This window comes from Orbicella faveolata, unplaced genomic scaffold, assembly GCF_042242905.1.
Source record: "Orbicella faveolata isolate gen_17 unplaced genomic scaffold, um_ofav_v1 contig_2, whole genome shotgun sequence".
Taxonomy (NCBI): domain Eukaryota; kingdom Metazoa; phylum Cnidaria; class Anthozoa; order Scleractinia; family Merulinidae; genus Orbicella; species Orbicella faveolata.
Window position 1 is genome coordinate 31,072,230 of NW_028301547.1, and position 26,684 is coordinate 31,098,913.

The 26,684-nt window shown below is 39.1% G+C and overlaps 1 protein-coding gene across 1 annotated transcript in view; it reads right to left on the bottom strand.

Annotated features, from left to right (window-relative positions):
* LOC110051543 (TATA-binding protein-associated factor 172-like) overlaps positions 1 to 26,684 on the bottom strand; it is a 27,620-nt gene continuing 936 nt past the window's right edge. Inside the window, exons 3-44 of the mRNA XM_089288656.1 lie at positions 26,438 to 26,552; positions 25,912 to 26,073; positions 25,272 to 25,447; positions 24,970 to 25,142; positions 24,139 to 24,277; positions 23,555 to 23,623; positions 23,022 to 23,111; positions 22,370 to 22,465; positions 21,752 to 21,928; positions 20,987 to 21,127; positions 20,436 to 20,696; positions 19,942 to 20,064; positions 19,190 to 19,345; positions 18,654 to 18,808; positions 17,745 to 17,916; positions 17,140 to 17,250; positions 16,657 to 16,715; positions 15,390 to 15,474; positions 14,797 to 14,873; positions 13,748 to 13,865; positions 12,993 to 13,301; positions 12,399 to 12,521; positions 11,201 to 11,354; positions 10,740 to 10,846; positions 10,329 to 10,530; positions 9,900 to 10,048; positions 9,251 to 9,403; positions 8,422 to 8,482; positions 7,185 to 7,261; positions 6,493 to 6,644; positions 5,872 to 5,949; positions 5,698 to 5,761; positions 5,211 to 5,276; positions 4,840 to 4,981; positions 4,253 to 4,383; positions 3,833 to 3,955; positions 3,181 to 3,329; positions 2,475 to 2,624; positions 2,311 to 2,388; positions 1,762 to 1,891; positions 1,480 to 1,571; positions 1 to 986 (exon numbers count right to left, since the gene is read on the bottom strand). Coding sequence (XP_089144782.1) covers positions 725 to 986; positions 1,480 to 1,571; positions 1,762 to 1,891; positions 2,311 to 2,388; positions 2,475 to 2,624; positions 3,181 to 3,329; positions 3,833 to 3,955; positions 4,253 to 4,383; positions 4,840 to 4,981; positions 5,211 to 5,276; positions 5,698 to 5,761; positions 5,872 to 5,949; positions 6,493 to 6,644; positions 7,185 to 7,261; positions 8,422 to 8,482; positions 9,251 to 9,403; positions 9,900 to 10,048; positions 10,329 to 10,530; positions 10,740 to 10,846; positions 11,201 to 11,354; positions 12,399 to 12,521; positions 12,993 to 13,301; positions 13,748 to 13,865; positions 14,797 to 14,873; positions 15,390 to 15,474; positions 16,657 to 16,715; positions 17,140 to 17,250; positions 17,745 to 17,916; positions 18,654 to 18,808; positions 19,190 to 19,345; positions 19,942 to 20,064; positions 20,436 to 20,696; positions 20,987 to 21,127; positions 21,752 to 21,928; positions 22,370 to 22,465; positions 23,022 to 23,111; positions 23,555 to 23,623; positions 24,139 to 24,277; positions 24,970 to 25,142; positions 25,272 to 25,447; positions 25,912 to 26,073; positions 26,438 to 26,552 — 5,607 coding nt within the window. The 3' untranslated portion in view covers positions 1 to 724. The remainder of the gene's footprint in view (positions 987 to 1,479; positions 1,572 to 1,761; positions 1,892 to 2,310; positions 2,389 to 2,474; positions 2,625 to 3,180; positions 3,330 to 3,832; positions 3,956 to 4,252; positions 4,384 to 4,839; positions 4,982 to 5,210; positions 5,277 to 5,697; positions 5,762 to 5,871; positions 5,950 to 6,492; positions 6,645 to 7,184; positions 7,262 to 8,421; positions 8,483 to 9,250; positions 9,404 to 9,899; positions 10,049 to 10,328; positions 10,531 to 10,739; positions 10,847 to 11,200; positions 11,355 to 12,398; positions 12,522 to 12,992; positions 13,302 to 13,747; positions 13,866 to 14,796; positions 14,874 to 15,389; positions 15,475 to 16,656; positions 16,716 to 17,139; positions 17,251 to 17,744; positions 17,917 to 18,653; positions 18,809 to 19,189; positions 19,346 to 19,941; positions 20,065 to 20,435; positions 20,697 to 20,986; positions 21,128 to 21,751; positions 21,929 to 22,369; positions 22,466 to 23,021; positions 23,112 to 23,554; positions 23,624 to 24,138; positions 24,278 to 24,969; positions 25,143 to 25,271; positions 25,448 to 25,911; positions 26,074 to 26,437; positions 26,553 to 26,684) is intronic.

Consider the following 26,684-nt stretch of genomic DNA (forward strand, 5'->3'; position numbering starts at 1 on the left):
TTTTTCATATTTCTGTTTGGGACTGAGGGATTTCGTGATATATTTAGCACGAGCAGGTTTTTACATCGATAGACCCAATGAAAAGATCGAAAAACTACAATGAATTTAAAATTAAAGTTTTTAACTAAGCGTCGTCCTCGGGGTAGCCGTAGTGATTCCTTCAGCTCTCAAAGATTTATCACAACTGTAACAGTGACTTTATTTCGAATGGACTGTCAACCATATATTTTAAGGCATAAAGGCCTGGAAACTTCTAACTCTAGTGTACAATGTTCATTCTCAAATAATCTTGGCTGGTGCGTAACGGTGCTGGGCGACACCTATTTCGTCCGGACTCCACCGCAGTGACATCATTACTGAGTTCGCTTCTTTCGTTTCTCCGCCATTTATTAGGACTCGTTCAACACCAAGGCGTTCTAAACTTCTCAAATCACTCTGTTGCTCTTGATTGACAACAGGTTGCGCACTGTCTAATTTCCTGAATTGCTTTCGCTTGAGTTTATTTTCCAAGTCTCATTTCAGAACGCAACTTATGCAAATGTCCTCAACAAGTTTTCAAATCTGATTGACTTCAAATTTTTACAATTTCCAGCTCAACATGTGTAATTTACTGTCGCAAGATCAACAGCCACAGCTTGAGTGCATCTCAATGGTGACATCACAGGGAGCAGCGCGGCTTGCAACAACTTCATCTCTACCAACAAGCGGATCTTATCCTTGCGTGTCACTTAAGCGAGCCGATAAAATTGTCCAAGTTGTACTCTGTTTCATATTGCTCCTCATCCCACAACTCGCCTAGATTTTCCATCATGGCTTTCAGTGAAGTCTTGCCTCCTTCACTTTGCTGTTGTGCGGAGGTCTTCTCTTTCCTTTTCTCCTTATCGACAGAGAACAGATCAAGGAGCTGTCCTGTGTCCATGGTCGATAAGCTTGAGTTGTCTTGTGAGATGACTGTGTTGGCGATGTTCAGTTTAAACTTTTGAAGCCTAGAATAATAAAAAAGAGTAGGAAGCTTAACAAGTCTCTTCGCGCCAAACTCGTTCTTTCCCGTCTATAAATGTAAATTGTGATAAATAAGTGTGTTGTTGTTGTTGAGAGGAAAGAAGACAGAGCCTGGGAACGAGGTGCGTGACGAGTCCAAAGAGTGTACGCATTGGAGTCCAAAGCGGCGGGACAACAGGTTACGAGTAAAGTTAAATAATAGAAAGTTTTGCAGCTAAAAATACGACGTATTGAAAATGGGATAAATTTTACAAGAATTTCGATGTCAAGTTAACTTATAATTGTCAATAGAGGGGGTGCAGATTAACTTCCCAGCCCTCCCAAGTGGGAGACAGGAAACGGGAAGTGGCTTGCTAGGTGAATATAATCATAATTCGGCTGGCCAACGTCTAAATAAGCCGGTACATTCAAAATATAAGAAATTCTCCCAATAAACGTTTTCCTCTTCAGATTGTATTAGCTCACACACAAACCTACCCCATAATCTTTTCCTCAAGCGTTCCCCGTGTGATTAATCTATACACGTTAACAACTTTCTTCTGTCCGATACGGTGCGCTCGGTCCATGGCCTACAAACACAATGACACAAGAACACAGTCAGAGACAAGTACAACGTTTGGCAAACTGTGGGAAGGAGTAACGAACGATAGAAAGGGTAAGAACCGTAGAAAAATGTAAAGAACGACAGAAATGGGAAGGCTAATGGGGGTGGGGGGGGGGGGGGGTGGGGTGGGCCCGGTTAAGGAGAAGGTCACATACTTGCAAGTCTTTCATTGGGTTCCAGTCATGCTCCACAAAGACAACGGTGTCGGCACCAGTCAAGTTTAGCCCCAGCCCTCCAACATGTGTTGTCAGCAACAGAATATCGATAGATGGATCGTTGTTAAATCTAAATAAAAGAAAAGAGAAGTCAAGAAAGTTAAATACGGTGTACTGCCCTAAGAAGCTACCTCTCGTGAGCGACCAGCTGAAATACTCCGTCAGATAACTTAATTATTCCAGTGTGACCATTATTGGCATTTTAACCTTTGGTTAGCGCCAGTCCATAGAATAAGCTGATAGAGCACCAGACCGGTGTGCGGAAGGTCCTCGGCTCTACTTCCATCTTGGACCTTGAATGCCTTGAATTTTCACTCTATAAACTCTTATGTTATTACTGTCTTAAGTGTGGAATGTTCCGCAAGATCAGTGTTTTCTTAGAAACTGGACTTGACACTTAAGATGTAACTCAGTATTGTAACTCAAAGCTCGAACGCGGACTGAAAAGTAACACAATTTACACACTTATAAGACTCACCGAACACTTACCTTTGTACGAGAGAGTGACGTGAGCCCGCAGGCGTGCTTCCATCAAGTCTGAGGTATGTCACAGTAGGCATATGTTTTCTGCAAGAGTCAAAGAATCCAAAGTTTTTAAGCATTGTCTGACGCGCAAAGGACAACTAGAACAATTCAGTACGGTGCGTTCTTACTTGAGGAGGTCATTTTCAACAATGTCCAACATGCTCTTCAGTTGGCAGAATAACAGTACACGATGCTGAGACACAACCGGGTCTGACGACAAATCACTGGAGCCTGGGGACGAAGAACTCACTCCTATCCCACAATCCAACAGAAGCTGCCTGCAAGTCAGTCAACAGCAAACAGTTTGAAAACATGAAAGGCATCTGACCTTATCAAAAAACGCTTACTCTACGAAGTTCAGTGTGCTCTTGATGTTTTTCACATCAACAATACCAATTTAATGTTTCCAGAGGTATAACAAAACATTGGCTAAGCATTTGTTCAAATGGTGCAAAAATGTGTGTACTCAGCAAAGCCTTTAGGAAACATGAAATTGACGTTCCCGTGAGAAGGATGTCAAATGACTGTCTGTCTCACAGAATTATACCAAGTTGAACATATGCCATCATTCCCTCTCTGTAAGACCAATTACCACATTCAGTGCTTAATGTGGTAAATGAATGAAATGAATGAATGATCATCTATTTTTCAAAAAATTATTAGCTCGCCAGTACCTTTGTCACGACCAACTCTCTGGTCTCACAATTTTCCTCATCTTACCGTCTCCACCAAAAATTCAAATTACCTTTGCTTTTAAAGCAAGCAAAAATGATTTGGCTATTGCAATCCCCATAGAGCACCTGAACAGGAATACAGTAATACCAGAAAACTTACTTGAGGGCGACTAGTTTGGCAGCGTGTTGGATATCCCGGATGGATATGTTCTGCTGATGTAGTTGGTCCATGACCTTGTCGTATTCTGGATGATTGGCAGTAAGCACCAGAAGGGGGTGGTTACACAGCTTACGAAGATACTGAAGAGCCTGGGGACGAGTCAGAAGTCACGTTAGTTGATGGCTCGAGTATCAGGCGTTTCGAAAGTAAGAGGGAGGGGAGAGGGGAAAAGGAAATAACGTTTTCCTCCGCTTCTCTCTTCCTCCACTCTCCTCTCCTCCCTCCCTCCCCCCCCCCCCCCCCCCCGCTTAGGAAGGCCTTGCACTCAGGCTAGTTAGTTGATCACATTGACGTCAAAGTCGATTGAGGGCAATTACACCACACAGGTAATTTGAACTACAGATGACTGATTTTTGCAAACACGCTCAAGTGTCAAACATTTTGAGAACAGTAAGCCAGAACCTGCAGGTCGTTACAACCGTAGAAAATATTGCTGAAACCCTTAATTTATCTTGGCTTAAATCTTGGGACTGGCCAAAATAACAAGGAATTAAAAGCAAAGATAACGAGGGAGAAAGGGAGAGGATAAAACTGAGAGAGAGGGAGAGGACTTACAAATAAATGTCATGAAATCAAGGAAAGGAAAACCAACCTGGAAGATGTGTGGTGTATCTTTGGATCTTTTTTTCTCATTCTCGTCATCATCGATGTTTGATACGGATTCCTCCAAACCTCTCTTCACCTGAGACTTAGCAAAATCCTCGTATAGCTGAACCTGTAAAACAGAGTGGCTCTATAAAGACAACGTTCTTGACTCAAGCGACAAAAGCTAGCTACCACAAGTTGCTCGAAGATTCTCGACAAGGCTCGAAGTAGATTGAAGGTTCTCGTAATTACTAGAACTTCTTTAACATTACTGAAAGACGGCTGGAAGATTGCCGAAGATATTTGTAGGTATTCGGTGATTTTTAATGATAATAGAAGCTACTTGACGCTATTCGAAGATATTCAAGGATGTTCAAGATATAAAATAGAGCAATGTTGTTTTGAATGACAGTGTACAGAGACTAACCTGAAGTGGACTCAGTTCACAGTAGTAATCTTGTATGATCTTTGGTGGAAGATCTTGTAGTACATCTTCCTTCAAGCGTCTCAGGAGGAACGGTAAAACCTGACGATGAAGGGCCTCCATGGCTAACGCCCCTAAATAGAAAGATACAACCCTTCACAGACGCCACACTCTAAGATATGTAACATTCAGTGAGATGCATATATGGGTTATTGATTAAGTGTGAGGTCAAGATGGCTAGATATTGGCCAAGTTCTTTTTTGCATGTTTATGGAAGGAGACGGAGTCGAGGTCCATAAACACGCAAAAAAGAACGAGGCCAATATTTAGCAATCTTGACCGAGCAAGCTTGGTCAATAAAGATTTATTACATGGCTTCTCCTTCGGCTTCGGGAAAATTTTTCTCGCTGGACACAGCGCGTAATCCCGAGCGGGCCAGACAGCGCCATCTTGCCCGCACGGGCAGCCAATCACAACGTAGGATTTGGTTCATTTTGCCCGCTCGCGGAGCTGGCCACATAATGAAAGGTCTTTTCGCCTTTCATTCTCATAGACCGAGCTCAACATAAGACGGTTGCATACAGACATACCAGCTTCCTGTTCTTTGGAGGAGGATTTCGCATCTCTGCTTTGTAGGATGGGTTTACCAAACCGAGCCTGAAACTGCTTCTCGGTTCCTAAGAAACCAGGCATCAAGAAATCGAACAGCGACCACAGCTCAAGGACGTTGTTCTGAAAACAAAACACACAAAGTTCAAGCATTGCTGAGTGCGTTCTCTCCAAATATTTAAGTAGAGTGAAAGTAAGAAACATGAACTCATACAAAGCGAGTTAAAAACGATCAGCTACTGGGTTTCTCAGCGTTCCGGCTTTTACTTGGGTTTGCTTAATTTGCGTTCCTCTTTGTATTTAACAGTCATTACACGAGCGCTGGTTGGATACGAGATGATATAAAATCTACCTGGATTGGCGTTCCTGACAGGATAAGTCGATGGCTAGCCTGCAACTGCTTAATCACTTTGGCAAGCTGAAAATAGAGCAAGTCAACGTTAACTCAGCGAACACACTATCTTGTATAAAATTATGAGTAGTTTCTTACTGGCTGAGTGAAACGAAATAAGTAAAAAATGTTTTTCTCACACACCGCTGGGACCTAGGTATAGGTCATGTGACATGTGGAGTGGGCAGTTGTTTCTGTTGCGTCCACCACTGCCGACTTTTCCCACCCACCCACCCAAAGATTTTAAGTTTGTACACAAATTGTTCCAGTATGATGTACAAGCCTTGAACTTTTTTCATTATTTCCAGTCTTTAGCGTTATACTGTTTGTATTAGCTTTGATTTTGCAGTAAAGGTCAGGCGGCAGCGGTCAGCTTGACAAAGCCACCATTGATGTGTGAGAAGAACAGCTATGACTGTTGTGGCAATTCAGTAACAAGATAACGTGCCTTTGTTTTGCCATTCTTGATAATATGTCCCTCGTCAAGGACACAGTAGTTCCAGTGGACTGATCTGTTTGATAAAAAAAAAAAAAACACGGTCATGCATGTAAAACATGTAGTTTACAGATACAATCAGTATGAACCAATACACACAAACAAGCTTTTTCTGAGTAGACTAACCTGAAGAAATCACCGTCGTTTCTAACAATATCATACGATGCTACCACTAAACTATGATTTTTGACCTTGTTGCGAAGCCTACAAAGTGAATACAAGGAGAATAAGAGTTACCTCAATTAAATCAACAACAAAGCGGGCTTGCATTCCCTCTGCGGTCAGTTGTATCCGCCAGGATTTCACGTGCCCTCGGATTAAAGAGCGTTTGGCCTTATGCAGAAGTGTTTATGTGTGAACAAACTCTAAATAATATTGCAGTCTAAAACCCACAATTTTATATATTTTTGTGACAAAAATCAAGAAAAATTTTCCCTTTCAAAAGCAACGCAAGCGGTCCTTTGATCAGAAAATGAGCACTAGTGGGAGAACCAAGTAGATTCGCAGAGTTCAACAAAAGCAGTTTGAGTGCCTTCTAATGTCCAAATAGAAAACGGAATATATTTTAATAACGAAATAATTTCCTGGCGATCGCAAAGGCCATGTGTAATGTGCGACATTTTCCTAGTTTCGTTATCATAAATGTTTCCTCGCATAGACAAACAAATGAGAGATGCCCATTTAGTAATGAGGAAGCATTGCTGTCTGCATGTGAACCGAAAAGCATGGCCAAAAAGGACACATTACCTTTGTCTCTCTGAAGGTGGACCTGTGTAGTGTAGCGGTTTAAGGAAATCTTTACTGAGGAACTTCTCCACCTCGTACACCCAGTGTCCTGTCAGTGTTGGAGGGCAGATCACTAGAGAAGGGAGTGGCTTGCAATCGCTGTTGCCCGTCTCCTGTTCCATTAAACAAATGAAATCAGAGAGATCTGTCCCAGACAGCGCGCGATTGACTTCTTGGGAGCATTAAAATCTAACAATGGAAACTGTCTCCCGTCCCTCAGCTGAGCTGGGAACATTACAGACAAAATCTATGATGTCAGAGGGTAACAGTGCTTAGTGAAGGGACTAAGTCTTTGTTGTGCATGCTATACAACGTATCATTCGATTCCCTTCGAGAAAATAGCAAATTAATCGCGCGATAACCTTACCAAGTAAGATCTAAATCTGAAGAATAATAGTGCCGGGTTTTAGCTCAAAAACCAGTCCATTCTGTTTCGTATCCTTCGTATCCTGATATATATCCTGACGGGTGAATTCCACAGCTATTAATATCTAGATCTTGAATGTAAAAAACGGTAAACAAAAAAAACACAGCTTTCCGGGAGTGGTAGCTACCGGGACTTTCGAGAGAGGGGGCCCTTGCCGGATAAGATCTTTGTATAAAACGCACACTTCTGCTATTTGTCAACCTAATGATTTCACTGTACAGATTACCTTGTATACCGTAGCTTTTGCGTGGTGATCACCTGCAATAATACAGATAGACTGAAGAGTTTTACCAAGACCCATATCTGAACACCGCGTCAAGGCTCTGATACCACAATCATCAACTTATGTACTACCTATAGGAGAATCTTTGTTTACAATATTTGCCTCATTACCATAAGCGATACAGTTTCTGATGGAGCTACAGAGATTAAAACTGAATATTGAAAGGGCACAGCACGATTGACTGTCCCAAGGAATTTGAGCGCGATGTATTGAATACTTTTTGTGCGACGCGGGTTTAAAAGCTCGAAATTTTACAAAGAATGTATGAGCTCATTAGCGCTTTTGCCACACAGAAATTCTGATGTTTTTGAAAGCCAATTTCTCCTCGAATATTACACCCAGAGAGCCAAAAATTTCACCACTTACTAAGTTTCACAAGCTCTTTAAGTTTTTTCTAGTAAAATCGTGTCTAGCATGATGCCTTCTACACGCAAAGTCGTATGTTAATGAGGAAAAATGTAAACAATGACGTCAGAAAAGATTCGCCTATTTATTATACACCCATGCCCTTAAACCTTGAACAGGGTCATGGCTTACCGGGAATGACATTCTGTAGATTTTGTCAACGTTGAACTATACCTTTAGAAGTGTGTCAGTCGCGTTCAAGCGATGTATCGCGTCCTACATCCCATATCAAGTTAAAACTTATAGAGTTGGCTATCAAAGTGTACCAAACTATACCAAGAATTTTGAAATATAATGAATTCTAAGTGCATCTAGGTTCATTCTGTTCACATCCTAACGGTCCGAGGAACCCAGATGACCCATCGGTGCCCGTGTTTGCATCTGGCCTCTGTAGCATGTGAATAGTAGTGTTACTTCCCACGATTCTGTCAGGTTGCACAACAATTCACAGGTACCCTTTTAACCTCCTGCTTTGAGAGAAGCACTGTGAGGATTCAGTGTCTTGCCCAAGAACAAAACACAATGGCTCTGGCCAGCAGGACTTATCAATACAGCGAGTGCGTCTGCTGGTCTGAGCACAGACCACATGATGCACACCGTCAACACTCAACTCTAAACTATGCTCTACGACTATTACACAAAAGTCACTATGAACATTCTGCTATTCAACACTTGAAAAGGCAACAGCATGTGACCGAACAACTTATATGAGGACTGCCATTAATCAAAACATGCCCTACCCTGCACAGCAAAAACATCATTGTACAAAGGATACCATCGCAAAGAATGCCGTGCAGCTTGTACTTGTTGAGAAACGCCAGCCAGTTCACACCGTCCTACAGTGAAAAGAACCCAGAAATGAGGAAAAAAAAAACTTTTGTTTTTTCATGATATCAAAAATGTTGCTTTCCTGCTCTAGACTTATCATAAACAATTTATTTTCAACACGATTGCGCATATTCTTTTTTAGAGAAGACAGATGCGAATTTCATCATATTAAAACTTTAAAAAAACCAACAATAATTTACTGGTAAAGGTCTCCAAAAGCCCGGAAATAGTGACCTGCATTTTCTGGGTTCAACCAAATTCTGACAGGGAATTTCTGAGTAGAGGGAATTTCTGAGTAGGATAACTGATCGATAACTGAGCCAATCCAATGTCTTTTAGTTACCACATTCCCTGGTACCCATTTATTCACCTGGGTGGAGAGAGGCACTGTGAGAGTACAGTGTCTTGCCCAAGAACACAACACAACGTCCCCAGCCAGGGCTCAAACCCAGACTGCTTGATCCGGAGACGAGCGCATTAACCATGAGGCCACAATGCCTCCACATACATACAGTTACATACAGATACGGAAAACAGCTGACAGAGATACACTAAATCCAGAATGCATTCACTTTGTACCGTAAAGCCTCAGTACACCACGGTCAAAGGTCTTAAGTAATTTTAGTATGCACACTGAACACCCAGAGCCAAACGCTGCTTAATTATTTCAATTGCACTGATGCCATAAGATGGTGCATTTACCAGACCACTTTCCAGAAGGAAACTATATCATGGAAAGGCATGGCAACATGTGTTCATACTCAGCGTTGACATACCTGTTGGTATTTTCTCAGCTCAGCGTTAACAGGAACTGGAATTGTGTAATTCTCGACTTTTTTACCATCCAACAGCTGCTCAAGGAATTTACGTTCCTTTTGCTTTTGCTCCACCAGAGCTTTGGACATCCCAGGTGAGTCAGGAATGGCCGACTGAAAAAATGACACAATTGAAGATTTTTTTTTCCAGATGTTAAAACTCCATCGACTTCTGTAACAGGCTAGTGTATTTCTATTAATTATGTGCTCTAGCAGGGGCATAGCCAGGAATTTTCAAAGGGGGGTCACACTGTGTCAAAGTGAGGGTACTCAATAGACTGTCATGCCATTTTCGCCACCTGTTGTAGGTTGTTTGCTTAAAAAAGGCTTACAAAAGAGAGGAGCCACGGGCACCCCAGGACCCCCCTAGCTACGCCCCTGTCTAGACTTTAAAATGTCAGTCGTTGACAGACAAAATTATGGCCACATAACAAACAACAATGATCTGGGAGGATTATAACATTAATGACACTTTCATAAAAATTGACACTGACAGTAGGTTGAAATCATTCTGACTTAAAAACCAAATTGACCTACAATATACAATGTATGTAAAGTGTTTGCAAGGACTTTCCAAGTGCAAGCGCTATACAAAAGGAAAGGTTGATACCTCAAGAGGCATAAGCCTAATCAGTGTAGCAAAACAGTAGGTGGCCATGAGCCGAACATCTTCACATTGATCACTCATTCGTCCCAGCACTGGTACAACCAGGAGTACCACGTACGGGACCACACCCATGCCAAGTCGTTCAATAACACCTGATACACAGCAGCAAGTCAAGGACAATAACAGCTAATGCAAACAAATTGCATGACTAAAGTGGTGAAGATAAATACTGAACAACAGGGTTACCTGATGAAAACAAGAGATAGAAGGGGCAAATAAAGAAGCCATGATTTCGTGGAAAGCCATGATTAGGTTTCACTGCCCATTTCAAAACCCAAAATAGCCGTGCTGAAACCACTAACATTTAAAATATTCTTTTTCCTTATCTTCTTTTTTCAAGACTGCCCTGGAGGAACATTAAAAAAAAGATACAAGAGATAGCTTCTATAGCTCCTTGACGGTTCCTGACCACATCAGCTGTACCCATTAAAGGGAGTACATCCTCGACAACAACCCTCATGGTCTCTAGAATGGATACGTTGCTAAGAACTCCCAGGCACCTTGCCGCCAAGTGTCTCACTGCACAGTAAGGGTGCTGTAGGCACAACACCAGATTGGGAAGGAGATCTAAAACCTACAAGAAAAAAGAAGAAAAAAAGCTTTACCGAGGTATTATTTATCTGAGCATAAGTAGACTGCTTTGAATTACAGCTACTTTCAATTTTTTTCTCCTCCTGCACCAATGTTATTACTACTTCCTCAAAAATTTCAAGCCCAGACTGTTGTCAACATTAGTTTACCTGCCTTGGTAAGCATCAATTCTCCAGAATTACAAACAGTTACCTTTGACAACAGTTCCACATGTACAGCAGGTGTTAAAACTTCAAGTATTTGTAAACAATTTACTAGATTTTGAGCTTCACTCTCCAAGTCAACAAGTTTGTCTGCATCTAGAAAATATAAATAGAAAATACAGATACTCATAAATACTGACAGAGATAGTACAAGGAGACTTGTAATAAGCTACAATGCTTACAATCTTCAGACAACATTTGTCCAGAACACTGCAAGAATCAGTAATGTCAAAAGATCACTCTTGTAAAACATATTAACTGGGTGAAAGGTCTACCATGTTCTCTGATGCTTTCCCTTAGTTCAGTCAATAAGAAGTCTCATTAACCTTTTTCTAGGCGCTTTGGCCAATCATCGGCATTAACCTCGCTCCTAAACCCCGTTATAGGAATTATACAGAGAACAAGACACCAAAATCACTTGATTACTGCTTTTGAGGGTTCAGGACCTACCAAATGAGTTTCCATTCTTTATCTGCTGTAGTGGTCCTACAATTGCTTCCCAAAGTTTAGGTAACTTAGAAGGTAATGACCTCCCAAAGTGTTGAGCTAACTTGACAAGAGCAAATTCTGAACCTCTTCTTTGGATACTCAGAACCCTAGCTGTCTAAAATAAGAAACACGCAGGATAAACACTGTGCAACATCGACAGTGAAATTGTGGATTACAGTGAAATCCCGCCTTACGATCACCTTGTTAATAAGGTCACCTCGTTATTGCAGCCACTTTATTTTGTTCCGGCGAAACGCCCACACATTTTCTTACAAGAAAACAAAGACTACCCCATTAAGTAAATCTCAACCCGTGTAATCCTTAATAATTTTACCCGTTTATACGGCCACTCAAACTAGTTATGTTCATCTTTCCATTGTTAATATTTTATACACTGATTCAAATTTCAATTTTTTAAAATTATATCTGCATTCCGAATGCTTAATAAAGAAGAGTTGTTTAGAAGTGCAATTGGGATCATGGTGACCGTATTGATGGGGTTTCACTGTACTCTTGACTATCGTCAGATGAAAGGGGGCTCCAATCACTGTTAATGGCACCAATCATGTTCTACATTTTATGCAATACATTATATATCAAACACAAGGGACTATTTTTATTTCAATACAAAAGAAGACTGTTGAAAATATTCTAACGAACTTCAAGGTGTTTGGACACTGCCTCCACTGTTTGATATACCTTTTCAATCCAAACATTAACAAAGGAGAAAATGGAAAAATGTAATTGACAAAATCTATGCTAATTAAGATCAGATATCCAACACAGTCATGGCTAAGATTTCCTACGTTCAAACTTGATGAATAATTAATGAGTTTGAGAAGAGCACTACAGCAATACTTGAAATCATTTTGTGCTTTCTACGTTGTGCAACCCTACAGTGTAAAACCTAGTGCTTTAAAATATATTGCCGACTAAAGCGTATGTCAAAACACGATCTCACAAGAAACTTAACTTTGTTTCCCACAAAAAGTAATACATCAAACACGAAAGACCGTGTTTGATCACATTTTCAAACACCGAGAAGAGAGTTGAAAATACGATGCATAGCAGAGTATTTTTGATGGAATTCAAGGTGTTTTCCTTTGTTTAAGCTTGATAAATTATTAATGAGTTTAAGAACATCAAAGACAGAACATACCTCAAAGTCCTCTCCACCACTCTCATCAATAGAGGGTACTGCCACACCATCCACTCCAGCTGGTAAGACCTTGGTACGACCTGCCCCGCCACTTGATTTCTTTTGAGCTGACATATTAGCATTCTGTAAACCAAAGTGCAAATTAAGTATAAAAAGTTTTAAGACTATTAGTATAATACCATTAATAGTATAAGTCCACTAGAAGTCTCACAATACACTAATAGTATAATTTAGAACTCTTTTCCCTAGCACAATTGTTTTGGCTATCAGTATTTTAACATGGTTAAACAAGGTCTTTCAAAATTAACAAGGCAATTTGCTGCAATGACCAAGTGAACTTTTTACAGCCTGCAAAATTTTATCAACATAGTTGTAAGACACATGAAGTTTCCAGTGTTGTTTTGTTGTCACAAGTCATTGTTGTTTTTACTGGGTTTTGTTTGTTTGTTTCTTTCAATGTGAAATAGGTTTAACAGTACTAAGTGGAATTATAATGCTATACAAGAAAATGTCCAGGAAGTTATCTAGGACTATGTTATAAAGATTAAATGGAAGTTTAAAACAGCAAATCTCTCCACATGTTGTATGAAGTACCTTTTGCTGCTGTACAAGACTAAGAATTCCATTGTATTGGTCACACTGTACAGTGTTTCCTCTTTCCAATGTTGTAGTTGTCCCACCAGCAGGAAACGAAGTGCAGTTTGACTCTGATTGACCTGCTGGTGTCGGTGACAGTGGAGGAAGATCATCAGAAGCTACTGACAAATTAAGATTGACAGCTGGGGTGACGGCAGGATCACTACACGCAAAAGTACAAAGATTTTTTATGATCTTAGCATTTGGACATGGTTCTCTTGGCATACACAGCTCCAGAAGCTTGGCCAATGCTTGTGCTGACCGTGTCTGCCATGAAAGGGAAAATAAAAGATGTCAACATGGTTTATGGATTATGCCACTTCATTTTAAATTCTTCGTTTTGTTATTAGCCTTTGTAGTGTCCTTCTGAGTTCCCCTTTACCCTATAAAGTGGCACCCCGTTACTCCAGTCACCAACGGGCCACAAAAATCTGGCCGTTTAAAGAGCGTGGTTCTTTACATAAGAAAATGACTGACTGAGCTTTTCTTGAGGCCAGAATAAAGTGGCCGTAATAACAACGCAGTCATATAAACGGGGTGGCCATACAAAAAAAAAAAACACTTTTTCCTCCCTAGCACATTTAATAATGATAAATTAAAACAATACATTGATCTCTAACAGGTCATTACAGTTGAACCTCAATTATCCAGATTTCTCGATTATTATCCTAACTCAAAAATTATTATTAATACATTAAGTGAGTTGTACAGACCTGCATGATAGTTTGCTCTTCTTTCTTGATAGAATCCATAATTGGCCTGATAACAGGGTTCAGCTTCATGGGAAGTTTATTGAGGAAGATCAAAGTGCTGGCAACACTTGCTTGAACCCTATGCACCATGAACGGACAATACATGTGCATTGAATGTTACTTGAATATCATGTCTCACTATAGGCTATTTTCGTATTCCTTATACTGGACTGAAACTACCTGCAGCTAGCAACTGAGGCTAATGCAGGGAGTCTTTTCAAATGCAAATGACATTAATCTCTTTTTAATGATATTCCGCCGCACGAGCCTCCATTCCAGGTTAGTTCCAGTCCGATTCTGAGAATACCAATATGGTCTGTTAATCAAAATCTTCATGCTTTCTACTACAGGTGTAGCACACTCTCCAGAAGTTCTAGGAAACAATTAGATTATGAGGTCGAGATTTCTATCGCGTTATAGTTGATGAGGGCGCAGCCCAAGTCAACTATCACACATAGAAATCGAGAGCGAATAATCTAATTGTTTTAGTATAAATCTACTAGGCATTCAAAACTTTATCTAAATCCTCTTCACAGACTTTGAAAACGCCAAGAAGTGGCTGTCATTTTGTTAACAAGCACACACTGGTACGCTACTCACTATCTATCACAGAATAGATAGTGGGTAGCGTAGCTAATCAGAGAACGACATTCGTGATAGAATGCTAGTAGATTTATACTAATATCTGAGAGCAACTTTAAATGGTATATGTGAAATGTAGGAGGATAAAGAGGAGAATCTTGACAGTGTAAACAGGTGTATCCTGTTTGAGTTCTGCTTCCCTGGTGAGCCTAAATGAGGCCTTATCTCTGTTATGATGGCCTTACTATGCAAAGATGGAAAAGGAGCGACCAAATAAAAATTATTGTTAATATCAATGATACTGAAAGGAGGCAAACAGATCTTATTGAAACATGGCCAGCTACTATAACTTAGATCATGCCCTCTTGTTTGAAATTACACGTTACACACTGTGGTTCAGGAAAGGTTAATAAAATTAATATCCAAACCTGATGTGAAGCTTTTGGTACTCAGACTGTAGCTGTCCTATTGTTGTCATTAGATGCCTTCTCTTTACTTCTGCTGCCTAGAAAATGATTCCAAAATTACCCCTGTTTAAATAACCCAATAAGACCCTTCTTATGCCATTTAGGTGAAGAACATTTAAAATACATGTACAGACAAGGAGAAAAAACAAGAAATACATGTAATCAACAAGACATATAAAAGAAGCCAGACAAGTGCACTGAATGCTGTGCTGTGGGTGGAGTGCTCATTATACCTTTCAGGGGTTAAAATTCATATTATGGTACTGGCTACTATTAAAAAGACTTTTTTCTGATACCTTCTGCTGAAAAAAAAAAAAAAATAACAGGTCTCAGCTGTTGTCAGAAAGAATTAGTAATACCTCTCATGTCACACCCTCAAAATAAGATCATTGGGACTGGTACCTTAAGTCTGAGGGTTTGCTTTCAACATCTTCTGACAATCAGTGCCGTTGTGCTATAAGGGATTCCCTCTTTTGGGGGTTACAAACAGTGCAACCCTTTCATTTTATTAGTAAATCAAATGGCACAATGGTATTCACAACATATTCACAAACCTTGAGATCCTGTTGTGAGAATTTTTTAGAAACTTCAGTGAAAATATCCGAGGCCAGCTTAATAGCATTGTCAACAGTGTAACAGCTAGAGATTAAGCAAAACACTATTTATTTCATGCAGTCAAGCAACAGCTCACACTGATTCAGAACTACCATAGTCAATATCATACACTGTACTACCAATATAAAAATTCTAATATTTACATTGTACTATTAATAAAATTAAATTTTATAACAACACAGCTTATTATATGGCTATGTGGAATTCTGTGAGAGGGCATATTGAACCAAATCTTACACTGTGATTGGCTATCTGAGCAGGCAAGGTGGTGCTATCTTGCTCACTGGAATCAATACTTGGGGTTTCCTGCTGCTTTCACATGAAAATCATGTTTCTTTATCTCATGCCATAAATCCTTTATTGATCAAGCTTGCTATGTCAAGATGGATTGATATTAGCCTCAATCATTTTATTATGTGTCTATGGAGCTCAAATGCATCTTTGGGTCATAAAGATGAAAAAAAAAACCTTTGGCAATAACTAGCCATCTTGAACAGATGCCTTGTCAATAACCTATTCAATAATTCATTATTATGTAAGTAAATACAGCACGCTTCGGCACGCAGTTTATTCAACAGTTATCAAACTGTATTTCATGTAAATTACATAATGAGCGATTGAATCAGTTACGCGATTAACTTTGCTTGATATGCTGTCGAAATTCGGCTCTGTGTGTAGCGAAATTTCACGTACTTACTGGTGAAGGAACGTTGTTAATCGTGAAATTTCGTAGAGGTGTTGAAAATCTAATGAAATTTCCCCTATTGTTCAAGCGAATTATCGCTCGAAACGCATCGATTTTTCCCTTGAATTTTCGCGCGATTTTTCAATGAAAATTTGCAAAGACAAAGAACAAAATTCGCACATTTCACTTGCATTAGTTTTGCAAAGTACTGTGGCATACATGTAATTACATGTATGCTGAATTTCCATTACTTCATACATAACATGTACAAAGGGGGTTAAACTAGTTACTGAAATGACACTCACACTGTAAAACTTTGGTTGAAAATTTTCCAACTCAGTTTGATTTTTGTTTTTTTAGTGTTTCATATTGATTGTCATAATCTAAAACAACAAGCAACAGAAATTCAAACTGGTTTGAAAAATGTAAGCCTGAAATAAATTTGAACCAAAGCATTTTCACACATCAACAGGGTTGTTAGGTTCTGGCCTTAGGTATGTTGTGTGATGCATATCTCTTACCCTGGTTGAATCCCAGCTGAGGCATCAACCCCTTTCTCTCGTAGTGCTATAAGCAGGCCCTGCGTAAAGATTTTATGTATAATTAGTTATACAATGTCTCAGAGCAAAGCTAAAACACATGTAGTAAGATTCTGCTCCAATGGACTTTTCAGCTTAAGATTAACGAAGCTATCCATATTCAGTGGGAGATGCCATTGCTCAGTGAATGAATATTAATCAATCAACTAAGCATTATCATTATAATTTCAATTGGTAACTAAATTATCCATATGTTTCTAATTCTTTTGTATCATAATTTTCAACTTTCGAAAATATTCTAAATTCAATTGTATTCATTGTGCCAATGATTACAGTAGGACTGTCAAAACATGTCACTCTGTAAGAAATCTAAATTGAAAATAATTTTGCTATTTCATAAAATTGCCATGTATCTACAGCTATCAACACCTTTGTATTTTTTATACCATATGTAACAGCAGGTACCTGACAATCTGTTTGCAGTCTTGTATTTAGGAGAGCAATCTCATCATATACAACTTGGTCAGATAAAATGTTGTTTAACTGCATCACATTTTCTTCAGGACACTTGCATTCCTTAACACAACAAAATGAACAAATCTAAGTACGTAAGAGTACAGCCCGAGGCCACAGGCTGAGGGCCATACTCAAGATCGAGGGAATAGTTTTCCCAATGCAGACTGACCAAGGCCAGCAAATAACATTATTATTTTTTTCTTTATGGTATTGCTTTAAAAGCGACTTTTATGGTGAATTTTAATTTAAGGTGTTCAGTTCAAATCTAGTGCACATGGGCATTTGACATTTTCGCCAAAAAAGTGATACAGTTTGTTGAATGTTTACATTTACATGTTGTTTTAGGGTGTAACAAAAACCTTGAAAAGTTGCCACAGTTTGAAATTTTGGAGCGGTCTATACTTGGGGTCCAGATGGGAAAATCAAGACCGCTGGAGCACACACAATTAGCCAATCAGATTCAAGGATTTAGGATTCCAGACTGCCAAGAAGCTGAAGAAAAAAAGAAATAAAGAAATGTACAACAGAGTACAATGCATTGAAATGAGATTTACCACTTGACAGCTGGCCCACTCTGTCAATATTAACGAGGCACACATTCTCTGGATCCCTGAGTTTGACCCATGTGGAAACTGTAGAGTTTGCATCAGAAAGCCAAGAGGATGAGTGTCATTGTCATGGGCAACAGGACACTTGGCATAATGAGATGCTAACAGTCCAAGGGCTCTGTATGTATAATGTTAATGAGAAGAAAGTCATGGCTTAATGGAGGTTAAAGACATGTGCATATGCTAGAGCACTTTTCAGAGCTCATAAAATCAAAACCAAAGTAATCACTCTGGCCGATAGCTGACGCAATGCTTGGGAAAACATGTGCAAGTTAGTTGTGATTGGTTTTGGTTTTGCTCTTGATTGGATGACAAAGATGCATGAGATTTTTAAGGAAATCATTTTGCATGGTAATGCAAAACCAAAGAAAATGTGAATTACTAATGTCTCATAAGTGAAAATCACCCTAGCCATCATAATAAAATTGATAAGAAAGTGATTCTTACACCAGGCACTTGACTTTTATGAAGCTTCTGCGCACCATAATTGCCTAAGCACAGGGCTGAATCTTTCAATGCAATTTTTTTTCTGTAATTCAATTAATCCTTCTCTCCAACCACTTTTGAGTAGTCACTTCTCTCTAAGAACTCTAACATGATGGACTTAGTCCAGGACAGCATTCCAGCTTTGAAACCGACACCTGACATCGGCGATCATCAACCCACTGCCGATAGTTGCACTATTCTGGTATGAAAGACTACTGTGTTGATAATTGCATTTTCATCCACGCTCTTTCTTACAATAAATTTACTGCCACTGAACATAGATCAAGCCTATCAAACTATCTTGAATAAAGTCTCAGAAATGGTACATGCTATACAAGTAATGTATAGTACATTTGCACTTACACGTACCTTGATGCTGCAAGCCTTGCTCGTAATACTGCTGGCTCACGTGCCGACAAACTAGTGGCAAGGGTGGCACCCCCTATAACTTCTGATTGAGGTTCAGTATGAGTCTGTAATGGTCGGCCTCTAATCATGTGTGCTCTATCTACACTGCAGTCTCCCTGAAAGAACCAATCAAATTATTGTCACTATTTGTCACAAGTCAGTCATTACAGTGGGTGCTATAAGTTGTCATTGCTGGAAATGGACTCAAAGGATTTTTTAACTACTGTCAGTATAATAACCATATAATAATAATTTGTTCCCACATTGTGTTATTGTTTCACGTGAGCACAGTAACCGCATGCTAATTAACATTTTATGTTTATGGATTCCTTTATCAGGCTTAACTCTGTGACTTGATCATTCATATTTTTTCTTACTCCCTGATATACAAGTATATTACCTTGTGTCACTACTATACACATTGTAGTACAACACATTGCACTACCGTGAGTAAAATAGCTACCAACAAAAGTGAATATTACCAAAGCGTAGAGTACCTTGTTCTGAGTTCTGTGCAGAGCTTGGATAAGAGCTGTATGATCAATTGGAGCACAGGCTGGCATCATGGTCATACCAAGCCAACTGTTAAGGAACGGAATTGTAATGCTTCCTAGGTGACTCTTGGCTGATCTCTCCAGCATCACACTCCACACCTAATGTTAGAACAAAAGAAAGGACAAAAGCTGTGGGTCAATGTCAGTAAAAATATTTAATGTGTGCTCATCCCCTGATCTGTACTTATACCTAATTGCACCTTTTTGGTACACTTTGGTGGCATACCCAGGGGTTTCAATAACGTTTTCAGCAGGAGGGAAATGGGGGTTATGATGAGCTTGGTTGAGCCATGGCAAGACCTAACAGGGCTGATATGCTGCTGAAATGCATCAAAAAAGGTACAATTATGGTACCCAAATTCAGCCAACTGGACATGATGTGGTGGCTATATCAGGTCAGTGACTTGACATCAGGACAGTGGACATGGCTTCTGATTGACTAATTACAAATCTGGGTGTGGTAAATTATACAATTACATTATACTACATGTACTTGTACGTCAGCCATTGTTTGGTTTTAGGAAATTCCCATACCCAGCCCAAGGAAGGTCTATTGAATTCCAAAGGGATCAAAGGGTTTCAAAAACCAAAGTTTCTAAAGGAAAGTGTGATGATTACAGTACAGGTAACCTGGTCATAGAATGTGAAAGCAAAAAAATCTTAGTATATTTTAACAAGCTCTTGTCTTTTATAACCTTATAGACCATCTCTACAACATCACCATCAGATTCCAGAATAAATCTTTGGTAAATATGCCTCAATGAATCCTGCAGGATCGGTGTTAGCCACAAGCATTCTGGCATCTTTTCATTTTCAGCCTGAAATGTAACAAAACAAGTAATGATAATATTATGTCACTGGGTGAAACATATTCAGGTCATGTAAAATAACAAGTAAGGATTCAATAAGCACCATGATTATATTATGGCAGGGTAGTCTCAAGGTAAATTTGAGTGCTCTGATCATGGTTCTGTCCTGGTCTGCATTTTACCACAATAGTCAAAAGCCAGTTTGACAATTTAAAAAACAGCACCCATTGCAGAACCAAAATTACACTTTGAAAATGTTGTATGCACTAAAATCTAATCTAAAACCTACACATAAACAACAAGATGTAAAAGATTTTTTTAACACTAGAACTAAAAAGATTCCTATCAAGGCAATGGATTTCAGTTAGCATTTTACACACCTTATGTTTCAGATTTCCAACCAGAAGAGTTTTTAGAGTTTCTAATGCGGCTAATCGAACTGACTTGATATTATGACGGAAGAAAGGCCACAGTCGTGGCACCAGTTCAGTGAGAGAGGAATCCTTGCCCCCTGTTCCTTGCAGGGCAACAGATGGACGGGACAGAATTCTCGCCAGTAACATCATAATGCTGTTAGTTGAAGCTGTCAAGTCATCCAGTTCAACGAGTGTGTCCCATAAAGTCACAAGGACTTCCTGCACCTGAAAAAATAAAATAAAATAAAATGAGACAAGATGAGACGAGACGACATAAGACGAGATGAGAAGAGACAAAACGAGACCAGACAAGACGCGATGAGATGAGATGAGATGAAATAAAACAAGTTGAAAATGCAGCATTGGACATAAGTGCAATGATAGAATTAATTTAATATTAGCAACACAACCATTGAGTAACTAGATACTACTGATGTAAGCACCACAGACTGGCTAAAGGAAATGAAAAAGTTTCTGAAGCATCCTGTACTACAAGTAAAGCTTCCTGTACTTACACGATTTGGAGCAAATGTAACTAATGACTCTGCTACAGGTAACAGAGCTGACGCAGCCACTGCACGAACATCGTCATCATCATCTTTCAGAGCTGTTACAATAGGATCTAACAGCAGTGGCAGTAAATCTTCTGTTAGATCCTGTTGTAATAAAGGGGAAAATGACATGAGAAAAATGCTATTAAAACAGGTTATAAGTTCAGGCTGGTAGTGGCCAGTTTGTGACATTACACTATCATGTTTAAAGAATTACACCATTGTATAGTATAGCTTACCTAGATATGTATCTATTGCCTGACAGTTCATCACTACATGTAGCTCATGGGTTATGCTGCTCACCAAGACATCCATGTAAAAGAATTTCTTTGCATTGCCCAACATGCAATCAAATCAACTTCTTGTTGCAACTTGCAATCATTAATTTTTATAAGCAATAGTCAAGAGCACTTTTTCCGCAGTTATATAGCCTCATCTAAACAGACAGGGGTTTGAAGAATTCAAGACAGTAATGCAAGCCAGAGATTCAGAGATTTAAATAACTTTCAAGAATTCTCTCAACCCCCCAAGCATTTAGATGAGGCTATGTAAACACAGAAAAAGTACTCTATTGCTTTTATAACATATTTCTCAAAAATATGTGCAAATCTAAAATGTTTCAACCCGGTTACATACCCTCATCTAAACATGCCTATCGACCAATGGGAGTGTGTGTAGTACATTTATCTCAGTTATTTTACAAAAAAAGGTTATCTGATCATTCTGTACCTGTCTGACAGCCATGAGATACTTGAGTCCCATCAATCCACCATGACGCACTTCCCATTCTTCCTGAGCTTGTAAAGTTAACAGGACCATCGTCACCCTCTTAACAGTCTCGGCATCAGTGTGCTTTAAGATCACTCCTATTGTCTGTGCACAAGTCTCACGAACTGGGGCAACAACCTGTGAGCAGACATATCTGTATTCATGAGCATACACATGTTTTTCCCAGTTGGTTCAGGTAAAACTTTTCCTTGGGGCTAATGCACGTTAAATTAACTCTAGAAAATTAAATGTTTTGGACCAGTTTGTCACATGTTATCAATAACACCATCAATGCTAACAAACATATTGATGTCTGTCACTAAACTAGTCACAACAGTGCATAATGTCAATTCAAGCTTGGGTTCTTGATTTCTGATAATTATAATGACAAAAGAGACCTGAGGGTGTTAAAGCCCTACCCTAAATCATCAATACTTCAAAATTAACTCTGCATTATGTGTCTCAGATTACCTTAAATTACACAGTACAACTTCAAATAAAAAGTTGACGGAATAAGACATGAAATATTATCAATGATTATTTAACAATAGGACTTCCAGAACAGTTGCCAAAACTTACCTCGTCGCTTACAAAATCTCCAAATCGATCAAGAGCCATGACACAGAGAAGATGCAGTGACATGTTTTCTAACCATTTCCTGTTTTGAATCTGAAGCTGAATGAACGGCAAGAACAATAATTGAAGAAAGACACTCTAAAATTTATATAATAGACCCATCTACAATCATTTGAGCATGTGTCACAAAACTGGGCAGCACTACACATAATTATTTGAATAATAGTTATTGTAACTGGACAATTCATATTAAAGGTCATTAGAATAACATGGTTGCCACAGACCTCACTTTCCAAAATTCCCTGACTTGTTCCTGACAAACAAATATAAAATGTCACATTTGCTAGCAGCTTTTGGTCTCACATTACTGCCATACTTTCTGCCCATTCATAAATTTTCAACGCATTTTCCTATACCATTGAGATCATGGTGACCTCAAATGTTTCATCCAGCCCTCAATGGTATTAAATCAGCCGTGTTAAATTATTTCAATTTTCCCCTCCAGACTTTTCTTCAAAATGTCAATTTTCCCTGAATAAAAATGAAAGTACAATTCACTGACTTATCTCTGACCTTGAATATTTTTTCCCCTGACCATTATTTTCCTGACCTGTGGCAACCATGATTTATAATTATTTGTTTACTAATAACTCACATCTTCAGCTGATGAATCTAAGGTTTTCCCTGCACCTCGCCCATGAACCTTAATTATTTCTCTGAGACCCGTGGATGCTCCATGACGTACCTAGGGGTACACGTGTATAACACCAAAAAGTCTTAATAATGAAGACTGAACAGAAAGAGAATCTACATGTATAAGAGATGCTAAGTGACATAACCTATTTTACAGAGAAACCAAGTGTTATTGTGTAGAACTGTATACACCAGAGTACACTCCAGAGCATACTATGAGGCCACAGGTTCCTAAAACAATATTTAATTAATCTATGTATGATAGTTTTAACACAGGAAAATGGGTGTCACTGAAATCTTGGTGTAACCATAGTTGTACACTATGCTACACACACAAAACAGTAAAGAAATGAGAAAAAGAAATCCTTCTTACATGTAGGCGCTCAAGCCAAGGGTTGATCTTTCCATTTGGCAGGTCTTTTGATTATTGTTATGACTGTCACTGTACAATGGATATAACAAGCTGAAGTAAATACCATAAAATAAAGAACAAACCTCCCATGACTGATGAAACAGATCCTGGCATAGTTGTTGGGAAAAGTTCTCAAATGGCCATTCAGTTGACTAGAAGACAAAACATGATGCTGGTAAGATCATCACTTAAAGCCTTGTGTGAGAAAAGGTCAGCTACATCTACAAGAATGGCTGAAGTTTAGTGCACTGGAGTCAACATAAAGCTGTTTGGATTTGAACACAGGCAAGAATCACTGCACTGTGATCGTGGACAAGACACTGCATGACAAGAAATTGCACCTCCGCTTAATTCCACCCAGAAGTACAAATGGGTTAATGGACAGTAACTACATGTATACAAAATACTGTGGGCAAAACTGGAATGGGCTATTACCCCATTCAAAGGGGGAGGGAGAGGGAGGGTCTCAAAGTGGTGTTAATATGGAGAAATACTTTTACAAGTAGTCAATTCACACCAAAGGAACAGTGGTATACTTGCAACAGTTTCAGTCACTAGTATGGTTCAAGCCTCTATCCACCATAGTGGGGATCACTGGAATGCTACTCTCTTGCCAAGGAAAAGTTCTGCTAACAAGAAAACACCCTGTGACTGAGTCATTACACACCTCATCAAATGTTGCTGACACATCTGTAACCTGATCCACAACCATCTTGTCAGATTCTGCAGGCTGATCAACAATAACACTAGCTGTCTTGCGCTTCTTGGAAACTGGACCTTGGTCTGTTTCCAAGTCATTGTCAATGCTTTATTTGGCCAGAAAAAAGAACAACATTGAGGATATTGCTGTCAGAACATTGCAGAAATGCATTTTCCCTAATTGCTTCTCTTTTTGTGAGTGCTTGGAACATAACCTTGTGAGCAAATTTCTTCGCAGATTCTCAATTTTTTTTCAGAAGCAATTGCTACCATACTCCAATATTATCTCATTTGCATACCAACTATAAAAAATTCTAGGCCACATTGTTTCTGTTATAATGTACATAGCACATTGGAGCTTGGATTCAGATGCCCATATTTGAGCTTGGACAGGGTCTCTGTGCTGTACATACATATTCGAGACTATTTGCACTGTTCGCTATTTGTTATATGGGACTATTTGCTGTTCACTATTTGCGACTATTTGCTATTCGCTACTCAGGTTTTCCTGACACCCCCTGGTGTATGCAATAGATGTGGCCCGCCTAGATTAGCCCAGGCTACCTGCGGGTTTGCGCTGTTGCTATTGTCAAGCTTTTTTTAACTTAATGTGTATATATTTTTATAAAATTGCAAATATACGAGTCATAATAAAGTTGTTGTTGTTGTTGTTGCATTAACAAATAGTTTGTGATCCCTGGATTCAATCCAATAACCAATGTTGCAACCTTAAAGAATGCAATATTATACAGCTATAAGCCTATTCTTCTGATATCTCATCCCTTTATGCAAGCCTTACCTCACACTGTTGTTAAATGATCCTTGCACTGAGTCTCCCTCTTTTGACGCCTCTTTAGATCTTTGCTTAGCAAGCATTTTTGCTTTTCTAATGGCTCTGTTCTTCTCTCGTGAACTAAGCTGAGCTGATGAGCTAATTGCGGCTATTTCTGCTGCCACAACTTCAGCTGCACTCTATAAAGTAATAACACCATGATTTTATGAGCCTTTTTTATACTCCAACATTTTGGAATGTTTTGTTGAGTTTTTTTTATATGCAATAACATATACATACACATACACATGAGTTTTCACTGTGCATACCTCAAACGATTTTTGTTTTGTCAAAGATTTCACTTTGGTCTCAGGAGGATTAATCAACAGATCTTCATCATCAAACAGTTTATCCATTCCAACATCTATTCCAGGTGCGATATCTAAACCAAGTCGTTTCCTGAGTAGCTTTTGCTGTCTATTTAACCTCTCCTTTGGTTCAAGGCCTTAAGTTGACAAAGATAAGAACAAAATTACAAACACTGTTCACACATTAATCACTAGTCAGACAACTGCCTATAAAAAAACTGTCAATATGAAAGTTGTTTAACAGTTGTAAACTAAGCAAATTATTCCTGAATATGCACATGTAGAACAGCTTACATGATCTAAGTTCATCACTGCATTTTTCAAACTTGATAACAATCAAATACAGTGCAGTGGAACCATAATGCAACCAGCAATGGGATCATACACTGTATTAGGGCGTTCACTGACAAAGTGATTACTGTAGGTCACATTAAGGAAGTTATCATACATAAAATAACTGTGGTTGTTTTAGTGGCATGGTTGCAAGGTAGCCTACGGTACTAACAAGTCAGAAATGTTACCCAGATATTCACGCAGCATCAGACCTGGAGCATGTACATGCAACATTCAACCTAGTGAGTTAAAAGTTTGATACACTCACCTACAAAATCTTCATCAGGGAGATCGTATTCAGCCCCTGAGGAGCCGACAAGACGCTCTCCATGTTTCAACACACGGTTGATATCAAACTTGGAGAACTCTAGCAGCTCACTTTCAACTGTCTCCCCGCTAACTACTGTCTTGCTGCCTTCTGATAGTTCCACTTAAAGAAGAAAAACAGAAAACAAATTCAATAAACCATTCCTGTCTAACAACATGCTTTAATTAAGCTGCCAAATATATGACCACTTGACTGGATAGCCATCAGTGCCCATATTGGGAATCTTACATGTATATAGCTTAGTAATACCAAATATTGTATTTTGAAAACAAAATGAAATATAAAATGTCATACACTGTAGTATAGTGGTTTCAAAAAACTTCAGTGGCCAAGTTTGTGCACATACAACATTTTCCTTTTTCCTGACAGATATAGCCTTCTTTTATCCTTAAATGGCTACAAGGCATTTGCTAAGAACTATACAGGTGTTTTTTTAACAATTCCAGCTTGTATTTGCAGATCATACCTTTGATGTTTTGTGCTGCTGGATTCCACTGAGGTACATTCTGTGCAATAGCCTCGATGGCCTGCCCTGCAGCAATCCTCGTATCCCAGCTGCTACTCTTCAGAAAGACATGGACCTGTCATACAACATTAAATATGGTAAAGGAGCAATGCTGTACTTGAAATGTGTCATCACTGGGTGCGTTCCTTTGAGGTGATCTGGATCAGGATCAGTGATCAAGGATCACTCAGATCATGGTGCATCAAAG